Source organism: Prosopis cineraria, unplaced genomic scaffold (genome assembly GCF_029017545.1).
Source record: "Prosopis cineraria cultivar Desert tree isolate PC_DT_omini unplaced genomic scaffold, ASM2901754v1 PC5, whole genome shotgun sequence".
NCBI lineage: Eukaryota > Viridiplantae > Streptophyta > Magnoliopsida > Fabales > Fabaceae > Prosopis > Prosopis cineraria.
The window spans coordinates 36,111,556-36,137,022 of NW_026555336.1; the positions used below are offsets into that span (position 1 = coordinate 36,111,556).

Genomic DNA, 25,467 nt, shown 5'->3' on the forward strand with positions numbered 1-25,467 from the left:
GTAACATCCCAATTTAAATTTTAATAGTTAATTTGGGTTAATAAAAATTTTGAAAAGTATTATTAAATTATTATTATAAAAAAAGTATGAAAAAAAAATAAATAAAAATAAAAAAATAAAAAAATAAAAATAATAATAATAATAAATAAAAAAATAAAATATTATTAAATTATTATTATTATAATAATAAAAAGAAAGAAAGGAAAAGAAAGGAAGAAGAAGGAGAAAACGAATTTGCTTCGTCCGCCGCCTCAACAGTAAGAATAATAAAATAATAATAAAAAGAAAAGAAGAAGAAGAGAGAGAAAATAATTAAAAAAAAATGTGGAACCCACTGAATTTTTATAAAAACTCACCTGTTCCTTCATTTCTTCATTCCTTCTTTCGTGCGTGAGCTTCGGCAGAGAGAGCATCTGTGAGCCAAATTCACCGGTGCTGGGTTTTAAGGTAAGAGTTTTTAATAGGATATTTAGGGTGTGATTTTAAGCTTTTCAAGACTAAGTAAGTGTTCTAAAAATTTTTCTTAGTCATCCTTCTTCTTTAGTTTCTGAGTTTGTAGTGGTAAAAAATTTAAGATCTGAAAGAGGGATGAATTTATGTTGAATAAATATGATTTTTGAGGTTGTCAGTAGTATAATAAATGTTATAGAGTATAAATTTGTTAATGATCTTTGAATTTATGGCTTATGGATCAAATTCTAAACTAGATCTGAAAATATATGTTGATTTATTGAGGTTTAGATGATTATTTGGGATGAGAAATGAATTATTATAAGATTATGATTCTAAGCTAGAGACTTAATTTTTAATTTTTGGGTATTTTAGGTACGAATTTATAAAATAAAAAGAAAATTTTGATAATAGAAATTAGTTTAAAATTTGATTTTTAGATTATCAATGTTTATTGATAATTAAAAGAGGAGTTAAAAATTATACTTAATAGTATTAACTATAGATTTGTATTAAGATTGAGATTAAGAATTATGTTATATTTTTAATTCTATTATTAGAATTATTTTATTAGTTTCAAAAATTGAAACTAATATTTATAAATAATATGTTATTTGTAGATTGTATTACTGGTGAAGATTGTGGTGAGAGAGAAATTTTAAGGAATAATTTATTGAAAAAGCCACAAGGTAACCATGCTTTTAATTTGTGATTAGTGTTACTTCTTGTTAATTGGGTGATTATTGAGAAAATTATGAATTTTGTAATATTGTATAATTGTGCAATATTATTATGAATTTGTTTAATTATTGTGGGAGGTGTTGGGAGACTTGCTATTGTTGTTGTATTTATGTGCCACGTGGTACGCCCCTATTGGAGCTCAATAGGTGGTTTGTAAGGGCTCGGGCTAATCTACCTTTGGCCGGGTAATTTAGTACCGAGTGAGGGCTACGGCTCGAGGTTAATGGAGGGATATAAGGATGGTTGTTTGTGTTTATTATAATATTTCTTATATTTGTTAGAATTATATTATTTTTAATTCTCACTTAGTAAGCACACACTTAACTGTTTGTATACACTATCATAAATTGGCTTTGGTTACTGAGACTTTTGAGTCTCATTATGTGGTTAACAATTTTCAGGAGAAGAGCCAAGAGTGACACGTGGAGGAGTCCCAGAGGCTTAGTGGTATAGATCCACTGTCTCTTTTGGGTATTTAATTTATGATTTATAATGTGTTATATTGCCAATATTAGGACTTTTTTATGTTTATTGTCAATTATATGAATATATAAATGTAATCATGCCTTTCAAACTATTTCTATTTTTAGTACAATTTGGATGACTGTAATTTTAATATTTGGTTTACTTTGGATTGGTTAAAATGGCATGATTATAAGGCCAAATAACTGGCTTGTGTTGAAAATTGACTAAATTACTTATTTTACTTGTTGGGAGTATAAGGATGGACAAATGTGATTTAGTTTACTTGTTGGGAGTATAAGGATGGACAAATGTGATTTAGCCTAATGGCATGTGGGAGGTAAAAATTTATCTGAAATGTTATAGTGTGTGAGTTGAAGCCAATTATAAAATATTTTATATCGAAATTATTGATATAAAAATGTGTTGGGTGGCTGTAACCCAACTATGGTTGAGTTAAATTATTTAAAAAAAAAAATTTGGTGTGTTACAAGAAACACCTCCAATCTCCTTGGAATTGAAGCCCTAACAAAGCTCCCTTTATCCTGTTCGTGTCTCTCCCAATTTTCTTTCCTATGTTTTTTGCATTAGATTCGCAACTAAATTTTGTAGAAATTGTATCATTGTTGTGGCATGTGATACACAGAAGGTTGTCTCGTGTCTCTTGGCCCTGTGTGTTGTGGCGCACCATGCATGCGACATGGCATGTGGCACATAGACTTTTCTACTTGTTTTTCTCCACTTTTTGATTTCAAGTAACCTAATTTCAGTTTGGACCTAAATTATACTCAAAATTCTTACAAGAAACACTTATTAATTCCCTTTAACCACACATAGCGTAAATCATACTTAATTTTCCTTAATTTGAATTATACTTAATTTTCCTTAATTAGAATTATTGTTAAGGGGTGAATTTTCAAAATGTTACAATAGGGGCACTTATGAAAAAAGATAATGAATACACCTTAAAAGATTAAAAATGTCTTATATTTTTTAGCATCCAACCTCTCAAAAAATGCCTTACATTTTTAAATGGAGGGAGTAAATAAATTTTGTCCATAATTAAATTGATAACAAATTTTATTTTTATAAATTATAAAGAATTAATTAGCATCCTAATCTCTAAACTATTGTACAAATAGTATTTTGGACTCTGAACCTCTAAAATGTGTAAAAACTCTCCTCAACTTTTAAAATTCGAGCACCCAAAATCTTGCCATTAAATTGAAGAAAAATGTTATTTTTAAGAGTTAAGATGAGTGCCATATCAGCATGCCATTGGACCTCACAACTAAAAAAGTAATGGTCATTTTCTCTACTTTAATAACAAGGTTTCAAGTGCTCAAAATTTAAAGTTAATAAAAGTTTTTGCACATTTTAAAAGTTCAGAGTCTAAGACGCTATTTGTGTGATATTTTAAAAATTAAGATGATCATTGACCAAATTATAAATGACATGATTTGTTTTTTAAAAAAATTCTGAAATCTACAGATGGGTTTATAATTTGTATATGCAAACATGTGATTATAAATTAAATAAACAGAAGACATTAAAGGATTGTAAAAAAAGTAAAAATAGTTGCCATCCAGCCAGATGGGATGTGCAATGATTTGGCCGACTCGGCTAAAATACAATTCCAAAAGTGGAATCCAATTAAAATAGGACACGTTCGAAGGGAAAGTTGAAAGGTAGGGTCCACATGGAGCATCTATGGTGGAGCCCATGGCTGGATTTAGATATGAGCATGAGATAGATGAGCGTAAGGATGAGAAGGACATGAGTTTCATGAGGAGAAAAAAAACGGATGTACCTGCGCCATATAAAAACTCTTGTGAATTCTCAGGACTGCATGTCACTTCCCTTTCGAGCCACAAGCATTCCGTGGCCTTTGTATCCTCTGCTCTATTTCTTTCCCATACTATTTTTTTCCACATCCATTTTCGTTGGTTCACAATATTATTCCCACAAAGATAAAGCCCGCCCTATTATTTGTTATTTCAAACACGCAATAAGAGGCAAATTAAATGACAAAATTCACTGAGTTTACGAGTAAAAATAAATTAAATAATAGGACCATCACTTGATCGTACACTTACCATTTTTTAATTTAAGATAAAAGGCACAGAGTAGAGTTATAAATTGAATAAAAACTAGACACAACACCCATCTAAATTCGGCACAAATTATATTGGGTTGTACGCCACACATGAACGCTTGACTTAGGTTTGAAATTATGTATACGTGATTTCAATTTTCAATTATGTTGCAGTTAACAACTGCACAAAACATATTTATAGGTCTCCATTTTTATTAATCAATCGTGTTTTGAATGCACTTGTTTTTAATAAAAGAATATTGTCACTTAAATAAATAGTTAAAGTTTAAATTTCAACCCTAATATGTAGTAACTTAGTCAAAAAAAGGTCTACCCTTTGCCTTCCATATCTTGTGAGAAATAATCTCTATTGTTGGCAGAATCTACTCCTCATGTTATATTAAAAAAAAGAAGCTTGAAATAATTTCTTAATTAAAAAAATTATAAAAATAATAAGGCTAATGTATCCATTTAATTCTTTAACTTTATACAAGATTTTATTTTGGTCATTTAATTTTACAAAATATGTTTTTATTCTTTTAATTTTAACATTGTTATGTTTCGTCACAAAATATTTACACATTAACATTTAAATATTGAGATAACATTCTTAAATGTTAACATATTAAGTTTAATTAATAATGATTGACATAAAAAATAATCATTTAAAATATGATGCTAGGATTAAATCATTAAAAAAATAATTTAAAAATTAGGAGATCAAATTAAAATTTTATATAAAGTTAAAGGATAAAAATTTTATTGAAAAAAAACTTTATAATAATTATGCATTTTATATTTTATTCTAATTCAATGACTGTCATTGTTATCAACGTATTCATTTTTTGAAAAAATATTTAAATATACAAAATAAATTACTGTTTGAAAAAATGAAAAAAAAATACTCCTAAAATATATATAAATAAAAATTAGGCATTATAAAATGTAATAATTATTTTTTAATCCTGAGAACTTGCATGACATTGTTGCCTTTTTTATTTATGAAATGACATATTTGCTTTTGTTTTAAAATTTATAAGTGAAATCTATCAACTAAAAATTAGTTATCACCCTCTTTTGAAAATGACTAGTTTTCTTAGAAACATGATTAAAAGGAATAATAAGTTATAAATTATTATGTGCAATTTTTTATCAATAAAATATAATAATTAAAATTCAGTTGCTACTTTTTTTTTAGAAATGACTCTTTTTTTGAAAAAATGACTAAAACAAAATATTAATTTACAAATTGTTCTACACAAATTTTATGATCAATGAAATTGAATCACTACTTTCTTTTGAGAAATATTTAGTTTTATTGAAAAAATGATTAGAATATAATTTTTAATTGTTATTTACATATTTGAGAAATAATTTTCTGCGCTATTTTGCTTTTGTATGCCGACAAAAAAAAAAAAAAATCCAACCACGCAAACACAGGAAGTAAACTCTCATGGTTTTTACTACGCACTCATTTTCTTCTCGGACAATGCTCTTTCTAATTTTATTTATAAAATATATTTTAAAAAGTTTATTTTATTTTATTTATAAGTATTTTTTAAGTAACATTTAAAAAATATTTTTAAAATTATCTTTTATGAAAGAAAAAAAGTAATATATTATTACTTTTTAAATTTATTATATAGAGATATATTTAAAATTTTATATATTTTTATTTTTAAAATCTTTTTACATTAATATTGATAAAATTGATAAAATTCGGGTGAAGCAGTATCCATCACTCCTAATCAGCTGGGAATATAACTGACGCAAGTCTTATGAAATGTCTATAAATAATGGGCAAATGGTATCGTCGATAGACTGGCAGGGCAGGCCATCTCAAAAATCTTCTTCAGTTCTTCCCCTCACCTCTTCTCAGTCTAAACCCGGACCCCACTTCTCTCTTATCTCAACCCGAATCAGCCATGGTCGCAGTCGCGCCTGACTCTCCCAAGTCCGCCATCAAATTCCTTTGTAGCTACGGCGGCAAAATCCTCCCCCGCTATCCCGACGGCAAGCTCCGTTATCTTGGCGGCCACACCCGTGTTCTCTCCGTCCCCTGCTCCATTTCTTTCTCCGGTCAGTTCTCTTTCTTCTATAAGTCATTTTCACTTTGATCTGTTTGGATGATCAACTGAGACATATGCCCTTGGTGTTTCGCGTGTTACAGAGCTGTTGTTGAAGATGGGAGACTTGTGTGGCTCACCTGTTAGCCTCCGTTGTCAATTGCCCACGGAAGATCTTGACGCTCTGGTTTCTATCACCTCAGATGAAGATCTATCTAACCTCATCGAGGAATATGATCGTGTTGCGTCGCCATCTTCCGCTTTAAAGATCAGAGCCTTCCTTTATCCGCCGAAATCATTGAACAAGGTTGCTTCCTCTTCCTCCTCGTCGCCGTCCCCGTCGTTGTCTTTGTCCAAATCATCCTCATCTACGTGGTCTTCGTCGTCGTCTTCGTCTTCATCTCGCAGTCCTACTTCTGCTTGTGGTTGCTCTGGTATTGTTTCAAGCCGGAGGTATCCGGTGAAGCCCGCCATGGTCGGCCGTTGCGTCCGCTTGATGTCGGCGCCGATGGCGTATCCAATTGGCGTGGGCAAATCTGCTGAGAGGAATATTCCGCTTCCTTACTGTGCTTATCATGCTCAAAGAAATAACGGCCACATTGACCTTATCCACAGCGTGAACCACTGGCAATAGTGCTGAAGTAATTTGATTCGTGGACACTATAAACATGAAGAAGCAGATATCATAAATAGAAAAGAACAAGAAAAAGCAAAAGGAGTTTAAAAGTTATACATATTACGATGAAAAATACTGAGATATATGATGTATATGAAACTATCAATCGTTGAGAAGGATTGCCGTTTTAGCTTGGTGATCCTGGATCATTAATGAATTTTCAGTCCGTTTTCGTTTTGGGTCCAGATCTATGATGGTGAGTTGTTTTCTCCCTGTGTAATTAATTTTGTTTTTTTCTTTTCGTCTTTCTGGAAAATTAATTCCATAGCCAAACTGCTTCCATGAAAGGCGGGCGCTCGATTTTCCCAGTTCCAACAATCCTACTTGTGTTCCCTCGCCCCATCCTTTTCTTCTCAACACGCGCTTCAATGTTTCAGGACCCCCAATCACTGTTGCTCTGGCCATGCACTCATCCTCTTCTGCGGTTATTTTCGGTCATTTTTCTTTTCTTCATGTGTTTATTGATATGAAAAACAGCCTTTCAATGTTCAATTGACAATTAGCATGCACTTCTTGTTCGCAGGTTCAAACAAATTAATCGGAAAGAGATGGATTTTGCAGGCAGCCACTGTAAGTTCTTGCATAACTAAATTTCTTTTCCCAGCAGATTTTGACCAGGTGTTACCTTTGATAGCTACCATTACTGGTGCAGTCTCACTAATTTATCTATTCAATATATCGGGTGACTGCTGTTTGCATTCATCATTATTATCTCCACTAACAATTCGTAAGCCATGAGAACGGAAGATATTTTACAAAAGGTTTAATGTTTTCTGATCAGTTATAAAATTTTTCATTTTATATTGGTTGTTGCTTTATGGTGTCTGTTTTCAATTCCTTACTGAACAGCTAATGACGATCAAGTTTAGATTTGGATTTTGGGCAGGATAAATTCAAATGCCTCTTTGAAGTAACATCAGATAGGGGGATATGCACGGGATATGCATCAAGCTGGGAAGAACTATGACATGCATGGGACCAGAGCCTCTATCTTGAAGCACCTCTGTAGTGGATATTTTATTTGTAGAATATCCTAGAGGTACATCCATCACGTGAACTGATTATGAAAAAAGTATCACAGAACAGGAGGGACATTAAAGTTCATCAAAGCAACATAATAAATTAAAATTAACTAGATTAACCAGAATAAATGCAAGAGCCATAAAAAGAAAAGTAAAAAAACTTAATAAAAGAGTTGTGCTTCTGGTTTCTCCAAACAGAAATGGCACAAAAAAAAAAAAAAAAGGACCACCACTCATGTAATACTCAAGGCAAAGATTCCCCCTCGTTGTCTGAGTTTTGGAAAGATGTGAAATCATCATGCACCCAATTCCCAAATGATCTGAAATTAATTTATTAATTATAAATAAAAGCTGGACAAATAAGAAAGTGATCAGTTGATTTTTTTTTTTTTTTGGTAATCTTCCGTGGAAGATGGTTTATCGTAATAAACATAACCTTCAATAATAAAAAATTGCAAGCTAGAGCAGTTACCAGAATAAAGTGTAGCTAATAAAGAAAAGACGCAATGCTTGGTCGTGGTTCAATTGTGAAGTCGCTGTTGGATTACAAGCAACATTAATGGATGATGAGGTGAGGGGGAAAGTGACGCAGATGATTGAATGAGACTGAAGTGGAAGGCAGGCATTACAACCGCTTGCCCCAACAATGCCACAATTCTACTCATGGACCAGCTGAATTGAAACAAACGAGAGAATGAAAGACATTACAGGATTAAATTTAGCTGCCATTTGAGAAGAATACATGTCTGGTCCTACTAATAGAAATATCTTCAGCAGATAAGATTTAAAAAAGGACGATATTTAATAATTATCTTCATCTGCCCTAGTAAAACTTACAAAATATCAAGGCCATATATAGTTTCTTTCTTTCCTTTCTTTTTGGGTCTTTTCTTCATCAGTCTTCACTATAGTAATAGCCAGCTTGCAATTTGCAAGCTTAAAGAACAGTTTTACAGGCAAGATGACGAGAATATCATCAAAATAAATAACTCTTGACAAGTAAAGCGCAATCATTGTGGATAAAAGAACATATTAATAATATTACAACCACCCAAACTGCTAGAAGTCCACCAGGTTTCCCAAGAATATGGTAGTAAATAACGTGTTCTAATTACTTTCCTAAATTTTCCTTGCGGAGCCTGAATATCATCTAAAATCATCCTCTTCCCAGAATTCTTTGCGCTCTTGCTTTGCATAGCTCTCACTCTCTTGTTGTAATAGAGTTTGGAGACCAATTCCTTTTTGGTTGGCGGGCTGAGGAATGATATGAGGTGTTCCAGGTGAGATGCTAGTGAATAAACATCAAATATCACTGCCTCTCATGCATGCACTCTTTTAAAAAGTGAACGTTACAATTTTTCTTCTATGGCTCCAATTGATACTGAACGTTACAAGTTTTCTTCTATGGCTCAAATCACGATTTAGATGGACATATGCTTCTCTTTTGCATGCACTCTTTTAAAAAGTGTTTCAGACTTTAAATTTGACTTACATCATTACTACTTTTGTTTTTTTAATTTGAATCATCATATTTTAAATGATACTTTTTTCAAATTATAAAATTATATTTATTTTTTTATAACAAAAAGTTTAAATGGGTTGAGTATTGGGAGTTCACAAGGGTTATGATATATCTCTATGTTCAAAGAACATTTACAAAATTATATTTGTTTTACATTATGTTCTTTAAATTGAAAAGAAATATTGTCTAATTCAACGGTGAGGTAAGGTGGAAGTCAAGGTATCGAACCTTTCATAAGAAAATAATTAATTTTTGAAACAAATCAAATGAAAAAAAAAAAAGAAAAACATTGTTCATCTCTTGTTAAAAAAAGAAGAAAGAACCGCTATCAGTTTGACATTTTTCTAGCTCACCCAGCAAGTCTAAGGCCCATGAATCAACTAAATAAAAAAATATCTCATACAAATTATAAAATCAGAGTCACATAATTCATCTTGTAACCATGAAATGAAGTACTGTTGGCCCAAAAAAACATGACCTGAATAACGAATCTTAAGCAGAAACAACACAAGGTACATTCGGCCCCTTAATTTTGAAGCCCAAGCCGAACCTTTTAATAACTTCTTGTTGCTCAAATGTCTCGCAGCGAACAAGCCTCGCTAATTAGGGCGGTCTTGAATCGAGTGGGCTTTGACTCAAATCCAAAGCTCCATCTCTAATTAAGACACGTTCCTCTTTAAATTTAAAATAAAAGGAATTCAGTCGCTCAAGAAAGGTGAATCGATGAGAACATGAAAATTGGTAGATACTCATCCAATTTTTTTTATAAATTATTTTTACTAACAATATCAATACTGATATAAACAAGTATAAAAATAAAATTTTAAACGTATCTCTACGCAACAAAGCTAAAAGTGATAACATATTATTTTATTCTCATAAAAGGTAATTTAAAAATATTTTTTAAAGATTATTTAAAAAAATATACTATAACTTATAAATGAAATTGAATAAGTCTTATAAAACGTGTTTTATAAATGAGATTAAAAGGAGTAAAGCCCAAGTTGTTTTAAGGTAAAATTAAAAATTTTTAAATCCCTTTTTTTCTTCCTAGAGGACATATTTGCTGATGTCACTCGAGTAATAGAGTTGAAAATAGACTAAAACTATTTAATATCTCAAAACCTTTAAACGTGGTTTGAAAATACCAATAATAACTGTTTAGTTTGCACGATCAAACTCGGTGCAGGCCTGCAACTTGGAAATCTGACTAAATTGGCGAAAGGGGAGAAAAATCTATTACCAGCATATGAGGGCTCCTTTCAAAGCTAGTTGGTTTGGTGACCTTTTGTGATGTTGTGGCCATAACTTTTGCACGTAACATCGTGCAAATTATAAATTAAGTATTTTACGTCACACACACACACACACACACATTTGAAAGGAATGAGAGGGGATGACAAAAATGTGTGATTTTTGAATTATTTTTGTTGGTAAAATGAAGGATTTTTTTATTCATCCTTAAATTCTTTTTTATTTATCTTTAAATACTCTCTTCGATCCTTCTTCTTTTGGTTATCAAGGAATGCAGTTGTAAGGCTAATCTTGCTAGGAATTTGAGCATAATTTAAATCATTGTTCTCTTCCAAGCAAAACTTTTTCATACACACTTTCAAAAATTAAACTCGAAAATATGTTTAAGAGGCCAGACCGTTATCATGTATGCTCTTTCCGGTTCTTCTTGTAATACACGTTTTAGAAATTTTGTAAATCCCAAATATGAAAACCCATTTGAATTTTCTCAAGCATCGTTGACCTTTTTAAAAAAAAAATCCTTTGATTTTTGAGTTAGGGATTAATTAATGACACATGAAATAATGAATAGGGAAAGTTTTGGAAGCTCTTGATTTTTTTAATCAATAAATTAAACAAATTTTCTTAATGTCAATGAAACGGTTAGATATTCATTATAATGAGAATTGGAGGGAGGGAGTATATTATTAAGTGATGACAGATTTTTTGATATATAGGTCTAAAAGATTCCCATTGATAGTTAAGGCAACAAGATTTTTCCTGTAAATCAGCTAGAGCTAATATCTTTCAGAAAAGACAAAAAAAAGTGATTTTAAACGTAGTTGTAATAAATGGTGATTTTGATTTGCGGAGGCCAAATAGGTCAGTGGGTGAATTATGTTAAAAAAAGGTTAGGCCCATGCTAATCCATAGTCCTTAGGTGGCCTCCAAGAATTCTCCCATTAATTCCCACTTTTTGAAGGAAAGATAATTAAAGATACGCTTTCATTTTCAAATCTCTGAAATTAACCTCACCCCTTCATGTCCTCTGCTCAAATTGGGGTAGTGTTATAGCTTGCCTTTATTCAATTTTTTTTAGGCATTTGATAATTCAATATTATGATAAAGCTAAGATTCAATAATTCGTTGACAAGTTCATCTCTTTCTTCTACTAAATTCACGGGCATTAATATTTGAGATCCCTAACGCTTGCTTTAGTTTTGATTATGTGTGTTTGTGTATCTATTCATTTTGAAGCATGCATAATTTAGAATGCAAATGATTTTTAACCGTAGCTTACAAAATAATTATTAAGATTCGATGTCCAAATATGTTAAAAAAATTAAATTTTAGTTATTGGAATTCAATCTAAATTGTTTTTTTTATTGATTTTTTAAATGCAAGAAAAAAGGTTATAACACCAAATGAAAAGCTTAGAAAATCAAGGGCTACAAGCAATATGCCCTGTACACAAATCCTAAATCATGAGATTTGTGCAGCATCAGTGAAGTTTCGGTCTATACATAAATTTTATGGTCCCATTTTGTTGCTAGTTAGGATGTAAATAGAATAAGTTGAAGAAATTAAAACAAAAAATGAACTAAATTACCTTAATCCCTCATAATAAATATAATAAAACTCAATACCAAAAATGTAAAAATTATTACACCTTTAAAAAATCTTATGAATCATATGAATCCTAATTTCATGAACTAAAATTATACTCCCCTATGAATATAGGTCACTTATTCACCTCCACGTTTTAATTATTTTATTTTTACTTTTATTTTTCAATCAATTCCATTCCTTTCTTCAGCCAAACAAAACCAATATCTATATTATAAACATGTAAGTGCATGCGTTAGCTCCTCTGAGGACAAATTCACAGACAATCTATATATCAATTGCGCACAAGAAGTTTTTCTATACCTTTGAAACATTGATCCTAACGGAGGATGTCTTCTATCATGAAAGACTCAATGTGATTCAAGAGTAAGTCTTTTATATAATCAAAGATTGAGAAGTCAGAAAACAAGCTAAATTTGATGAAATAATTAAATTTAGGATAAAAATAATTTATTAATTAAAATGCTTGTGCGTTGTCCAGTTGATCTATATCTATCATCAAATTATTGCTATGTTTGTTAAAAATAAAAAAACAAAAAAATTGAGATGATATAATGATACCGTGAATTTCTCAAACATGAAGTCGCCTCTTCCATATGCGAAGCAGCATGTTGTCTAGTCTAAATTGTTAAAAATGATACAAAACTAACTTTAATAATAGGGAGCACTAATTATTATTACAGTGATAATGATAATGATAATGGAATGAAAAGTAGGTGATTATTTAACAAAAGTCAACTAGTGGCGCAGGGTAGCCGCGATACATGAAGCGTACTAGAAGCCTACTTTAGCTCTGTTAAAAAGAGGCTGCCACCTCCATGCACGTTTCATACAAAAGCAGCTCTGCTTTCTGTCCCAAGCAGTTGGCTTTTGTGTGAATCTCTCCGTGTGTGTGTTTTGTGTGTGTATGCATATATATATATATATATATATATATAAAAGCTATATATGCTTTTTCTCATTAGCCCTAAGGTGATGAAATGAGGCCCTGCAACTTGAGATGTTACGAGCCAGGAAAAAGTTGATATGAGTGGCCAATGGAGTATCAGTATCAGACCCTGCACACGTGGACCGACACATGTGAACAATATAATATATAATGAGATCCTTGTTTTTTTTTGACACAACCCAGAATTTAATATTAGTCCGTCACTCTTGTGACTTGTTCATCACTGGAATCTGGAATTTAACAACCTCGAGACTCCATTATTGTGTTGGAGAAGCTTGTAACCTTATAACTGCTACAAGCGAATTTCAGCCTCTGATATGTCTCTCCCACATATCACTCGCTTTAATTTCTCTTTAGACGTTATTCATCATTATAATCATTAAATTAAATTATTTAAAAAATAAACGAGAGTCGTTTTTTAAATAAACTGTTCCTAATTTCAATGTACTTTATATATATTAAGTAATTATCAAGTTACATTATAGCTGCTAAGCTAAGCAACACATATTCCTCTGGAAACACGATCATGAAACTCTTGAAAAGATAGTGGCGGTGTTGCTTATAAGCCAGCACGGTCTTAAAAGAACTGGGGGAATAGAGCGAATATATATATTTATTTAGGCAGGACCACTGCTTCTTTTCAATTAATGAAATCCAATGAATAAACTACAAGCTACATAATTATATTAGCCTCGACGAATAGCATCAAAATAAATTATACAGCAGTACAATATTACACTGTTCGTAACTAACTATGCACATAAAAAATGTGAATTCAAACGCAGGTGAAAGTTTGGAAAGCATGGTCGAGCCCTTCACTGTGTAGCTACAATAGTGTTAATTAATGAGGAAACTGTGGGTTTCTTTATGTTGAAAGGAGGTTGGCTCGGGTAGGGTTATTGTTAGCTAGGGTTTTAAAGTTTGAAGTAAAGAGGAAGAAGGTGGGTGTACCGTGTACGTATGTGTCAGAGGAGGAATAAAGCGTTGACATGGGGAATGGTTGAAATACAGAGCCATGTTGGATTGAGCTGTGAACTCGAAACTTGAGAAGGAAGAAGGAAGAGTGAGTGAGGAATGAGGATGTAAGGTGGTGCAGGCAGATACGTGAGATTGAAGCTATGAAGGACAACACACAGACGCAGAGCTAGGAGAGAGCTTTATGAGCGAAGGTTCCGGAATTTGCACAATGAGAAGGGAAAAAGGGAAAAGAGATTTAGATTTGAGTAGAAGAATGGTAATTAATTAATTAATTAAAGAGAGGGGATACTGAGATGCATGTTATAGCTAGGGAGACAAATGGCTCAGCACCACTCTGTCACAAAACTGCGTACATGTTGCCAGTCACGTATATATATATATATATATATTCTCAGAATTAAATTAAAGCTGCTTCTTCCTTTTCTCCTTCGCAACTAACAAGTCATCTCATGTTGCCCATCCAAATATACATATTTGAGTCTATATTGCATTCGCAAAATTTCCGTTTAGCCTAAACCCTAGATGCAAAAAGAACTTTCAGCAATATATAGTGATATCGGTTAGCTTCGCACACCCACACAGATATATGTATGTATGTATGTATGTATGTATGTATGTAATAGTTACGACTCTTGTTATCTTCGCATCTGCCAGAGTAAGTGATAATAATGTCCAGAAGATTTTATCTCAAGTGGCGTAGCAATGCAACAAGCTACATACATGCAAGTATGTATGATCCAAACTACGTTAATCATAAGTGACTCTATAAATTTCTTTTTAACGTAATAATTTAAGGCGATAGATTACAAGCTTTTGGACCCTTAAAACTAATTAATTTGAACCTCCCGTACTTATATTCTTTTGTGGGTCGATGAGAATGTATAATGCGTTCGAAAACTGTTGTATTATTTGCTGGAGAGTTTAAATTAACCTCATGCACCATTTATTTGGTGTGTTAAGTTTCTATACGCCCCGTCCAATCCAGATCTTGTATATTTCACCAAGGGGGAAAAAATGAATGCATTTACTAAGAGACGAGAAAACAAATTTCTATTACTGTATTGAAGGAATTAATTATATGATTCTTGAGGAAATTTAAGAGCTTGAAAAATTGAGAATTTGTTGTCATGGATCAATAAAATTTATAAACAATGCAAGTCATATTATAATTTATAAGTTGTAAAGGGAATAGCTTATTTATTGTTTTTTTTCTTTCAGATATTGGGTTTTGTTTCATAGACATAGAATCACCTAGCTGTTTGTTACAAGAAGTCATAGATATAAAAATAAACAATAATTAAACATTTTCACTTTAGTCACTTTTATAGTTAATATTCAATTCAATCCGGTAAAAGTCAACTGCCTAAGATATCCACAAGAAAAATTCTTGTAACTGACAAATTTTTTTCCCTTTGAATTAAGGAAGATGCATGTTGCAGACGCGCAAAGTTAGAAAATTAAACGATTCATCGGCGGTTGTTCAACCTTTACGAAATTGTACCATTAATGCAATAAGATGAAGCATACATGAAATCCTATTGTGACTTTAATTTAAACTTGACCTTGATCCGATCCTATTGTAAAAAGTTTGAGATTAAAAAGGTCTGGCAAAACATGGAATTAATTTTATGGTGGTTTCAAATGAAAGCAACTGCAAACCTGAAGTCCTTTAACAATGCGTTTGATCTTTATTGGTATTTGGTATAAGATATAAAAACTCTCTCTGAGATCAGCCTCTCTTTAGGTTGGGGGTGGGGGGGGGGGGACTCAACAAAGAAAGAAGAAGGCCAAAAAAAACAAACAAACAATCAAACAAAAGCCTCCACAAAAATTTGCAATGGCACTCAACTCGTCTTCAAGGGTTTACATCAATAATTTAGCTCACTTACGTGCGTAACTGAGTTTGTAGACGGTTGATAGATTGACGCGAGAGAACTTCCTCATAACCATGTATTTATGCAGACATTTAATTAGCTCATTATCTTTCCAACAATTAATTAGCCTACTGTCTTTTCAACAAACGCCTTTATGCATGTGATCAACTATATTGCCCTTTAATTTCTAAATTGTAATAAATTAATGTTGAAAAACTAGCTCGAGTTCAAATATTGATACATCACGTGTGTGTGTGTGTGTGTGTAATAGCCCAAACGAACTCGACGATATATATAATAACCCCATTTTTTGGTAATTTGATTTGTAGATGGAGGCCCATTAACTTATAACTTAGCTGGAGCTCATAACCTAACTTCCATTATCGACCGAATACAGTAAAGGTATGTGATTTAAGAGTAGCGCTTAATCGCTATTCAAAATTAAAGCATCTTCCGATATCAGGTGCAACTTAAATTTCTTCATTGAACACAGTTTATTTGTTAATTAGCATGAACTGAACCGAAATAGATCAAGATCATAGAAAATTCTAACATTGCAATAAAAACGGATGCTCAGGAGGGGTTATTGTTTTGTCGTTTAACTGAAAATCTTCACCCTGGCAGCTCACCTTTTCCGCGAATGAGTACAACTACACGTTCTCCCATACACCATACTCGCGCTAGTTGCTAGGGTTTTTGCCTTTTCAGTTCTCACTTTTACTTTAGTGGGGTTTTGAATTTTGATCACAATCCCATACATGGCAACAGACGCCAATGAGAAAAAGCAGAAAACGACAGCACAACCTGGGTATTACTTGAACCTAAATCACTATATTCAAGCCAACAGAAGAATATATACACAAACATAAATGGCCGGGGCAGCAGATCAAAAGTATGCAGCAAACAGACACGAACTTTTGAGTCCCAAAGTCAACACGCAAAGTTACCAATTGTGCATGACATGCTCTCAAAGATTTTCCACTTTACGCTGAGCATGTCCTACTCATGATTCTTCAGTTTTTTCCCACCAATCCGAAGCAATAAGCAAACATAGAAGGTGTACGCAGTATAGTACGAAGTCTAAGGGCAGTGTTTCGTGCTTCACCAAAAGCTAATTAAGATAACAAAAGTTGAGAACTTTCCAAATGAAAGTGCTCCCCAAAAGGAGGACGCACAAGAGTACATAGTGAAGTTTATAGGACGAACTAACCCTGTTAATCTTACCAGTAAATAAAAACCCTAACACAAAGGATTCAACACACATGCACGAGACCCTAGACCATAATTCGTAGGAATATTGCCTAGCACTAACCTAGCTAGGAACATTTCACACAGAAATGCACAGAATTAAGCGTTTTGTATCCGAGCTGCAAATTAATTAAGCAGTTCTGGGTACTGGAAAATATCTTCCATGATGGAGTACCCTGCATCTTTCATCATCAAGTGGAGAGGCAAGCCTTGTCCAGTGTTGTACCCATTCTGAAAGCTGTCAAATTGCGGCATGATGTAATAACCTTGCTGATCAGAAGAAGCATTATAATCCTCAGCCTTGGTCACCTCCTTATTCCTCAGACTTTCATGGTTCAGAGAAGCGGTGGGAGTAAACATGCCACGATCATAAGCTGGCTGAGAAGGAACCAACTGTGGTGTGGACAGAGAGAGAGTGTCCTCTTTCACTCGATCCTCCGGCTGCTGGTTGGGCTTTGATTTTGGTAAGAACCTATGGACAATCTCTTCCAACAATCCGGAGTCCGAAGGCTCTCTGGGAAAGAATTCAAAATCTTCATTGGCTGCTTCAGCAATTTTGGTATTCTCCACATCTCCACCGGCAGAATTCACGACACAGCAATCTAGGACAGAGCTACACGGGGGTAAAGATGTAGAAGAGGCACCGGAACATGAACATATGACCTTGGTCACGGGGTTGTAAAATTGCTGATCAGCAGAAGTAACCAAAGATGGGTTTGAAGCAGAGTCAAGGTAGTCACGAAAGAGAAACATGTTGAGAGAAGAATTTGCAGGAGATGGGAAGTCGGCGACGTGAGAGTTAGAGCTAGAAGAAGACCACCCGAAAGGGCGGTTATGAGGGCTAAGGTTCTTGTTCATTTGATTGTGAGATTGTTTGGCGAAGACGAAATGAGGGAAGAAATGTTCGGTGGTCGCCGAGGGAGGCGGTGAAGTCGGGTAAACGAAATTGGTGCGAGCTTTGAGGCCACGCATGGCTCGGGCGGCGCAGTCATAGGCGCATGCAGCTTCCTCCGCCGTGTCGAAAGTGCCGAGCCACCGTCGCTCTTTGGACTGAGGATCTCTTATCTCCGCCGCGTAACGGCCCCATGGCCGACGCCGCACTCCGCGGTACCTCATTGTGCCGCCGTTTTCTCTGACCGTCCTCTTGGTGGTGGCCGAGCACTTCTTCGGGTGATCGGACATGGGATCCTGTGAGTCGGGTTCTGGATTCGGGGCTAACCCGTTTAGCCTCCTGAGAGCTTCTTCCATCAGGACTTGCGAAGAAAGAAATGCACGAAGGAATGGACTGAGCAGGCTAAGAGGGAATAGGAAGATATTTGGTCTGAACTATCAACTTCGGTGCTTTCGTTTCCGCCCTATTTATAGACAAATACAGGGCTCCCTTTGCCGCATGAAATATATTATTCAGCAAGGATTTTCCCCCCCTCAAGCACGTGAAAGTAATTTTACAAAAATAATTAGTGGCCTCGCTTCCATCATTAATTTTCAATACATAACATTAAAGAATGAAAAATAAATTTTTCATAAATCTTGACGTTGATATTTATTCACTTGTTTTCATTTAAAAAAAATTATATCATATAATTTAAAAAATTAATTAATTATATTAATTGTATCTAAATATAAAAACTTAAATCACAAAATTCTTTATTAATTGTGTTAATAAAACATTTATTAATTGTTTTTTATAATCAAAAATGATAAAATTATCAAGAATAATTTAAAAAATGTCCAATAAATACTTATTAAAAATATGATTTTGTTTACCCCTCTGCTTAAAATATAAAATATTTTTTGAAGAGTTAAATATTAAAAAATATTAAGTATTTTTAATTTTTTAAAGTGTAATCATTATTTTTTTAAGTGCTCATTTTTATGTTTATTCTAAGGTGTTTAATAGAAATAAATATAAAAAGATTGAGTTAATTTAAAAGTAGGTGACTATTTTATTAGAATGTGAGATTCAATTAAAAATATCTTATATTTTTAAATAGAGGGAGCATATAAAAGAAAAAATTAAAAATAAAAATTGCTTAGCTTGTTATGTAAATAAAAAGAAAGTACTATCTCCGTTTTAAATTATAAGATACTTTTAAATGAGTTTATTTATCTTAAAATATAAAATAATTTGAGTAGATTAAAATTTTGTTAAATGTATCAATTTTAATATTATCTTTTTTCTATAATTAATTTTCTTCTCTTTTTTTTTAATATATTAAATAATGAGTATTTTTAAAAATTTATATTTTTATTTTAACAAAATAAAATTATTAAATATATTTAATAAAATTTATTAATATATAAATTTTTTTTAAAATAATATTTTATAATTTAAGATAGATAGAATATTTTTTTAATAACAAGTGGTAATTAAATTCCATTCTGTTTTGTTTTTAAATGAACTCTCTTCATTTCCAACGACTGAGAATTGTGCCGAATATTGCAATTTGGATCCTAGCTAGAGCTACCGCTACAAGTACTTTTCTTTCAAGGGGTATGTTAGGATAGTGATTGATTTGAAAGGTTAATTATTATAGTTGTATTTATAATTAATAAAAAATATATCATACAAAATTTAAACAATTAAGTCTTGGGAGAATGACAGTCTCAAAGGGCCCTGCCAGCTCGAACCCACGCTCAAATGCTTTAGGCTTTTAGCCGAAACATAGGACCATGAGACGTGAGCGAGCCAGTATTTAAAATTTTAAACAATGAAGATCAAGTCATGCAACTGTTATTTATTTATAAATATTACACGTTTTATTGATAATTTGTGATTATTACAGAAATCACTTATTTTTCAATGTAACGTGATAATGTGTTTAGATTAAAGAGAATTTAAATTTAAATTTAAATCAGATCATTTATTTAAATATATGAAAATTTTTTGAATTTGTATTTAAATTTAAATTAAATTACCCATTTGTATACATAAAAATTTATAAATTTAAATTTTATTTATTTTAAATTATAATTTTTTTATAATTTTAAATTTTCTCTACATTTTAATGATTTGATATTTTAATAACATTAAATATATATATATATATATATATTTTACATTTTTTGTTATTGATACATTCATAATTGTTGTATCTTTTTCGTCTTTTGTGACTAACAAATGAAAATAAACTTATCATTTTTCATTTTTTATTTTGGTTTCAAATATAAATTCATCTTTTTTTTTTTCATTTAAAATTTTTGAAACTATTCAACAAAAATTTCAATACACGAATTTTAAATTTAAAATTAAAATTAAAATTTATCAATATCCAAACGCTGCCTGAGATGCTCGAAAATCAATCCATGTTGACGCAAGATTTGAAATCTATATTTGATGATACTATATAATTTTTATTTCGTGCTTATGCTTTATTGAGTTTTATGTAATTTTTTATATAGTTTTAAAAATAATGGTGTTTTTATATTTTTTTAAAAAGGCGCAAAAAATACATGTTATGCTTTTTTTAAAATTACGCTTTTGTTTTACTGGATATAAATTTAAGGTAGATGCCGCTACTAGTTTACTAATCTCGCATCAAAAGAGATGTACATGCCACAAGGTTTGACATATGTCGTTTATGTTGATATAAGGTATAGTCTCATGAGTCCGACCAACTGTGGAGTAATAATCTGTTTTATAACAAGCTTGTAATTACTGATGATAGCTTGGTTAAATTTCCGGACAATGACGTTCAAAACACAAAGCATTCAAATTTGTCTAAATGAAACCCAACACATTTTAAAATGTTAACAAAAAAATAAAAAGCAAACATGCTTAAGTGATTGGGACTATGTATATACACGTGAAATTGAATTAAAAGTTAAATGAAATGTGATTTGCAGTTGCCAATAACTAGGGGTTAAATTAAAAGTAATTTAAGTGTTTTGTCAAAAAAATAAACAAGAAGCGAATTCAAGCAGCATGAGCGGGCGGGGAAGTTTAAATTCTCACCAAGTCACTTAAGTAAAAAAAAAAAAAAATATACATCTCACCTCAAGATAGATGACAGAATTTTTAACTCGTAAAATTTGTGAGTTCTAGTGATTTGATCGTTATAAATCTGAAAACTCCAAAATGAAGTGAACATTGTTTCACAATAACAAGCTTATTGCATCACTGGCCGCATGTTTGATCCATAGTTTAAAGGTGCAGGCCAAGTTGACTAAGGTTCGGATAAAACTTAGTTTGATTCCATCGGAACACCTATTTCATAAAGCGGAAATTGTCTTCCTAACCATTAATTTGACAATCCCAAGCCGTCCGCAAACTTTACCATTTCATCATTCATTCTCACCAAGTAACCCAAAAAGCATGTTCATCTTCGTACCAGAACATCGAAGTTGCAATGACAGAAACGCGTGTGCATAATGAAAGAACGAATATTTTATATTGAAGGAATAATCAATGATCAACCCAAAAAAAAAAGAAAAGGAAATAGCTCCTGCAGGTAAATAATGCATGCATGATGACACTGAGCAAGTTATTTCATTTGCTCTCTGATATGATCTCTACTAGTATATAAACTAACAACTATCAAGAGAAGGAGATATTTTATGTGTGGAGAATAAGCCAGCAGAGAAAGGTGGTGAAGGGTTTGACAGAGTTAAATGGGGACAAGAGCGTAGTGTTATCAATCGGTGCCGGGCCAAGTTAAAAAGAAAAAAGAGCAGAGATTATGGAGAGGGAAACCAGAGTTTTGTGGACACTGACACGTCTATTTCAGTCCTCCTTGGGAATACAATATTCAAAAGCAACTCTGCTTCCCTCATGAATTAGTTGCGATCCAAATATATTAGTTGCAGCACAACCCAAATTAAGAATGAATCTCCCGTTCCTTTTTCTGACTCAGAGATCGCTTTAATTGGTAGCTATCAAGCAGAGGCTAAGTTGAAGAGAGTAGAGACAGAGCCATGTTTAAATCCCTTGGTTTTCGATGTTAATCAATTAAGATCACGTACCGTCCCTTCCCACAATCAGACTCCTTGGCTCCCTTAAAAGGAAAACATTAAGTGAAAAGGAGTGAGCCGAGCCGAGACGCCATTGTAGGAGGAACAACTTCTGAGCGCCGCCAGTGTAATCATTCAATTTCATTATCACTGAATAGACTTCTTCCCCAACTTCCCATGAACCTTTTCTTTTAAAAATATCATTCAAACTTTTCATGGTATAAATACTAATATGAGTATGTATTTTTTAATAAATTATTGAGATAATCACTCGCTATTTGGATAAAATATTAATTATATTTTTTTTAAGATTGTGTTATGTAAGATTTGAAAGAATATCTTGCAGGAGATGTTAATAATGGGAAGGGCTAGAGTTTAAATTTTTATAAAAAGTGGTATTCATATTTAATGTTCAACTGTATTTTAAATAATATTATCATTAATAAAAAAAATTCTTGTTAGTAATCACAAAAAAATTGAAGCAATTAAAGGACAAATTTCCTTTTTTTTAAAAAAAATGAATAGCTTAATGATTATCTCTTTTAATTTTCGGAGATAACATAATTAAAAGCAAGAAAATGTGATGCAATATATATCGATTACACATCAAAAAAATTAGCTCGAGTCTCCCAGCTCGCAAATTCCGAGCCTTGGTTGCATGTTGGATGGAGACGTGAGGATGGAGGTCGCAAGAAAGTTGCAAGCGTTCTTTTCACAACTTCGATCATTCCAAAGGCATCCAATATGACGAACAATGGAGGAAAAAAGAAAAATTATCACTGTTAGTAATTAAAAAGAAGGAAAAATCTGCAAGATGCTAAAATTCATAGTCACACGCTTTAGTTTCATTTAAGATAAGATAAGATGATTCAATCCCCGCCTCATCAGGAACAAAGTCTTTGTTTTTCCATCAACACGATATTATAAAAAATTATAAAATCCATATTTTTATAGTCATATAACATTTACAAAAATACTTACGGCTTAGTTACCGACAACATCCTCATGTCAATAATAAAATTTCAATCATATAAATTATATATCAAATTTTTACTGAACAAACTAATTTTTTTTTACTTTTCTTCTAAAAACTCTGTCACCCGTATTTGGCATTATCGGTTGTTATCACTATTAGCATCATCACGAAAAAGTCGGATAATTATAGTTTTAATTCCAATTCTAAAATTTCCAATAATAATTACACGATAACCTCATGTTTTAAATCCCTGTTTAAGTGTCCATCTTGGATTCGATTTGGAAAAGCAAGATATTAGACGGTGGCCATAAGCGACTTTTATTTCACAAGTATTTATAGTCGTAGGGTCATAGTGGTCCTGGGCACTAAAAACCTACATACAATACAAGTTACACTGATATTGGCACTTTGAATTATTAAAAAGGGAATGTAAAGTAAAAGTCAAAGATCTAAGAGAGCTACACGCTCAAGCGAGCAAGGTGGAACACTGTGTGCAAAGGACAGACACAGAAGAAATTATCATCGTGCCATGCATGCACAGTGTGCAGGTCGGTCATCAAACTTGCAGTAAGCTAATTGTACTCTTTTCTTCTAATTATAATTATTAGAGCTCAGTCTCTGTATTATCACACATAGCCTGCTGCAGGTTACACTTTCTATAATATACATTTATTCACTCAAATGATGATCCGATTCATTATGAAAAAGTACCAATTAAAGATAAATACTTAATATTAATAATTATTTCATTTCATTACTATTATTATAAAATTTTTTATGTATGTGGATGACAATAGATTGTTTGATTTTGTTTTGTTTTTGTTTTTGGTTTTTGAAGATGCAAACCTGATCCTCTTGTGATCGAGCAAAATGGTGAACGTACTGGCACGAAATCTGTTTGTGGGATTTGTTATTTTGTCTTGTTGCTTCTTCTCATCGAGTTTTGTGTTGTGCATGGTGATTCAACTATTATTAACTATTATATTAATAGTGGACAACTAGACATGATCATTTCTGTCAGCCATCATTTTTACGATTTTATCTGCTGCCAAATATATATTAATAAATTTAATTAAAAATCGATACCATTTATGATTCTGTTATCCTACAGTATCTGTTAGCAGAGACATGCTGCCAGGATTGGAGAGCCGTGTTATGTGTTATATGTTGAGATTAACGCCGGTAAAAAATATTATTTAATTGTTGAAACTGATAACATTTAATTCCGAATAAATCATAGAGTGCTATAAACAAATTATCAAGTGAAAAGACTCAACTCATTTATATAATATAGGCTAAACAAGAATTTGAGATAAATCAAATCATAATATTAATTGTTTGCGGAAAATGTGATTTTTTAAATGTTTTTATTTGTAGTTTAAATATGGAAATTTCACGAAGCACGCATACTGGGACATGTGTGTTTGTATGTTGAGGTGGTAGTGGATTCCCAACGTACCGCGTGGCAAAAAGCTACCTCGAACTGAAAGACTTTCAAATCACACCCTAACGCCGAATGGATTATATATATATATATATATATCTTGCTTTTTTTAATCTATTATTATTATTATTATTATTATTATTATTATTATATTAAAAAAGAGATCATGTTAATTCATGATATCTCTCAAGGTCACTTCCAAAGGATATGATATGAAATGAAAGAGAGATTTGGATGACCAGTTTACAACAGAGATGGGAACTCGGAAGGCTTCCTCTCTTTAACCGGCCATTTCAGGCAACGACGTGAAATCCACCCTACCAATATGTACCCCCACTTGTCCCACTATATGAATCTTTTGCCAACAAAACTAAACTATATATTAATTATCATGACAGTAATATATACACACACACACATATATATATAAACAAAAGACACAGTTTGGAAAAAGGCTTACGCAGGCAGAATCGCTGAGAAGAAAAGATCTAGACAGGATCAGAGCCAGCTATATCCACAAGTAAACACGATTGCCAGAATGAAAATTGTTGTTAATTTTCCATGTAAGTTGGTATGTATAAAAATGAACGAGAAGTTGATTGATAACAGCATAGGAATGGAATGTATTGTTACAGTGGTGAATGGTTCTAAAGTCTTAACGGTTGGGCTCTGCATCTACTGTGATCACCGGTTTTACACGAAAGGAAACAGTAACTTACGTACATCAATGTTGGGAGCCAAGAACAAGAGGTATTATATATATTACTCTTCTCATGCCATTTTCATTTCTATATACTCTCTCTCTCTCTCTCTCTCAGAGGCAGCTTTCATTAAATTCCCTGATGCTGCAGCTGCTTCCCACTGCTATAACTGATCCTTCTGTGCGAGATCTGTTCTCCATCTCCTTCTGGGGCCCATCCTCAAAATACACATACCAACAGTCCTACAGTGCAATCTCATTACACACAAGTCACAAGCATATCCCGATTCATCTCTCTTTTACACTCTCATCAGAGATACGCCTTCGTCAAATTCCTCATTAAAAAAAGAAAAAAATTCCTGGTTTCACACATGAAAATCAACATACCAGAGAACTTCAGTCTGTAGCATAACAAGCAAGTCGTCACCCTCGTCGCATAATAATAGAAGGGATCG

General features: G+C 32.4%; 2 protein-coding genes and 1 long non-coding RNA gene across 3 annotated transcripts; 2 read left to right on the forward strand and 1 right to left on the reverse strand.

The window, feature by feature from the left end:
• The first annotated feature begins 389 nt into the window (after nt 1-389).
• LOC129310278 (uncharacterized) lies at nt 390-1,885 on the forward strand. The gene is made up of 2 exons (XR_008593080.1): nt 390-447; nt 1,593-1,885. It is a non-coding gene; the product is annotated as an uncharacterized LOC129310278 (long non-coding RNA).
• Nucleotides 1,886-5,558: 3,673 nt separating this feature from the next.
• Nucleotides 5,559-6,675, forward strand: LOC129311300 (uncharacterized). The gene is made up of 2 exons (XM_054953514.1): nt 5,559-5,827; nt 5,919-6,675. Exons 1-2 carry the CDS (start codon nt 5,674-5,676, stop codon nt 6,446-6,448), a joined length of 684 nt encoding a protein of 227 aa, XP_054809489.1. The 5' UTR covers nt 5,559-5,673; the 3' UTR covers nt 6,449-6,675.
• A 10,224-nt stretch (nt 6,676-16,899) lies between these two features.
• On the reverse strand, nt 16,900-18,222 carry LOC129310465 (ethylene-responsive transcription factor ESR2-like). Its single transcript, XM_054952312.1, has one exon. It carries the CDS (start codon nt 18,188-18,190, stop codon nt 17,069-17,071), a length of 1,122 nt encoding a protein of 373 aa, XP_054808287.1. The 5' UTR covers nt 18,191-18,222; the 3' UTR covers nt 16,900-17,068.
• Nucleotides 18,223-25,467: the final 7,245 nt, after the last annotated feature.

What these genes read in the sequence shown, in the direction of transcription:
- LOC129311300 (XM_054953514.1), top strand. Translation starts at nt 5,674, where the DNA reads ATGGTCGCAGTCGCGCCTGACTCTCCCAAGTCCGCCATCAAATTCCTT. An exon ending in CTGCTCCATTTCTTTCTCCG is followed by an intron (nt 5,828 to 5,918) that starts GTCAGTTCTCTT and finishes CGCGTGTTACAG; the next exon opens with AGCTGTTGTTGAAGATGGGA.
- LOC129310465 (XM_054952312.1), bottom strand. Translation starts at nt 18,190, where the DNA reads ATGGAAGAAGCTCTCAGGAGGCTAAACGGGTTAGCCCCGAATCCAGAA.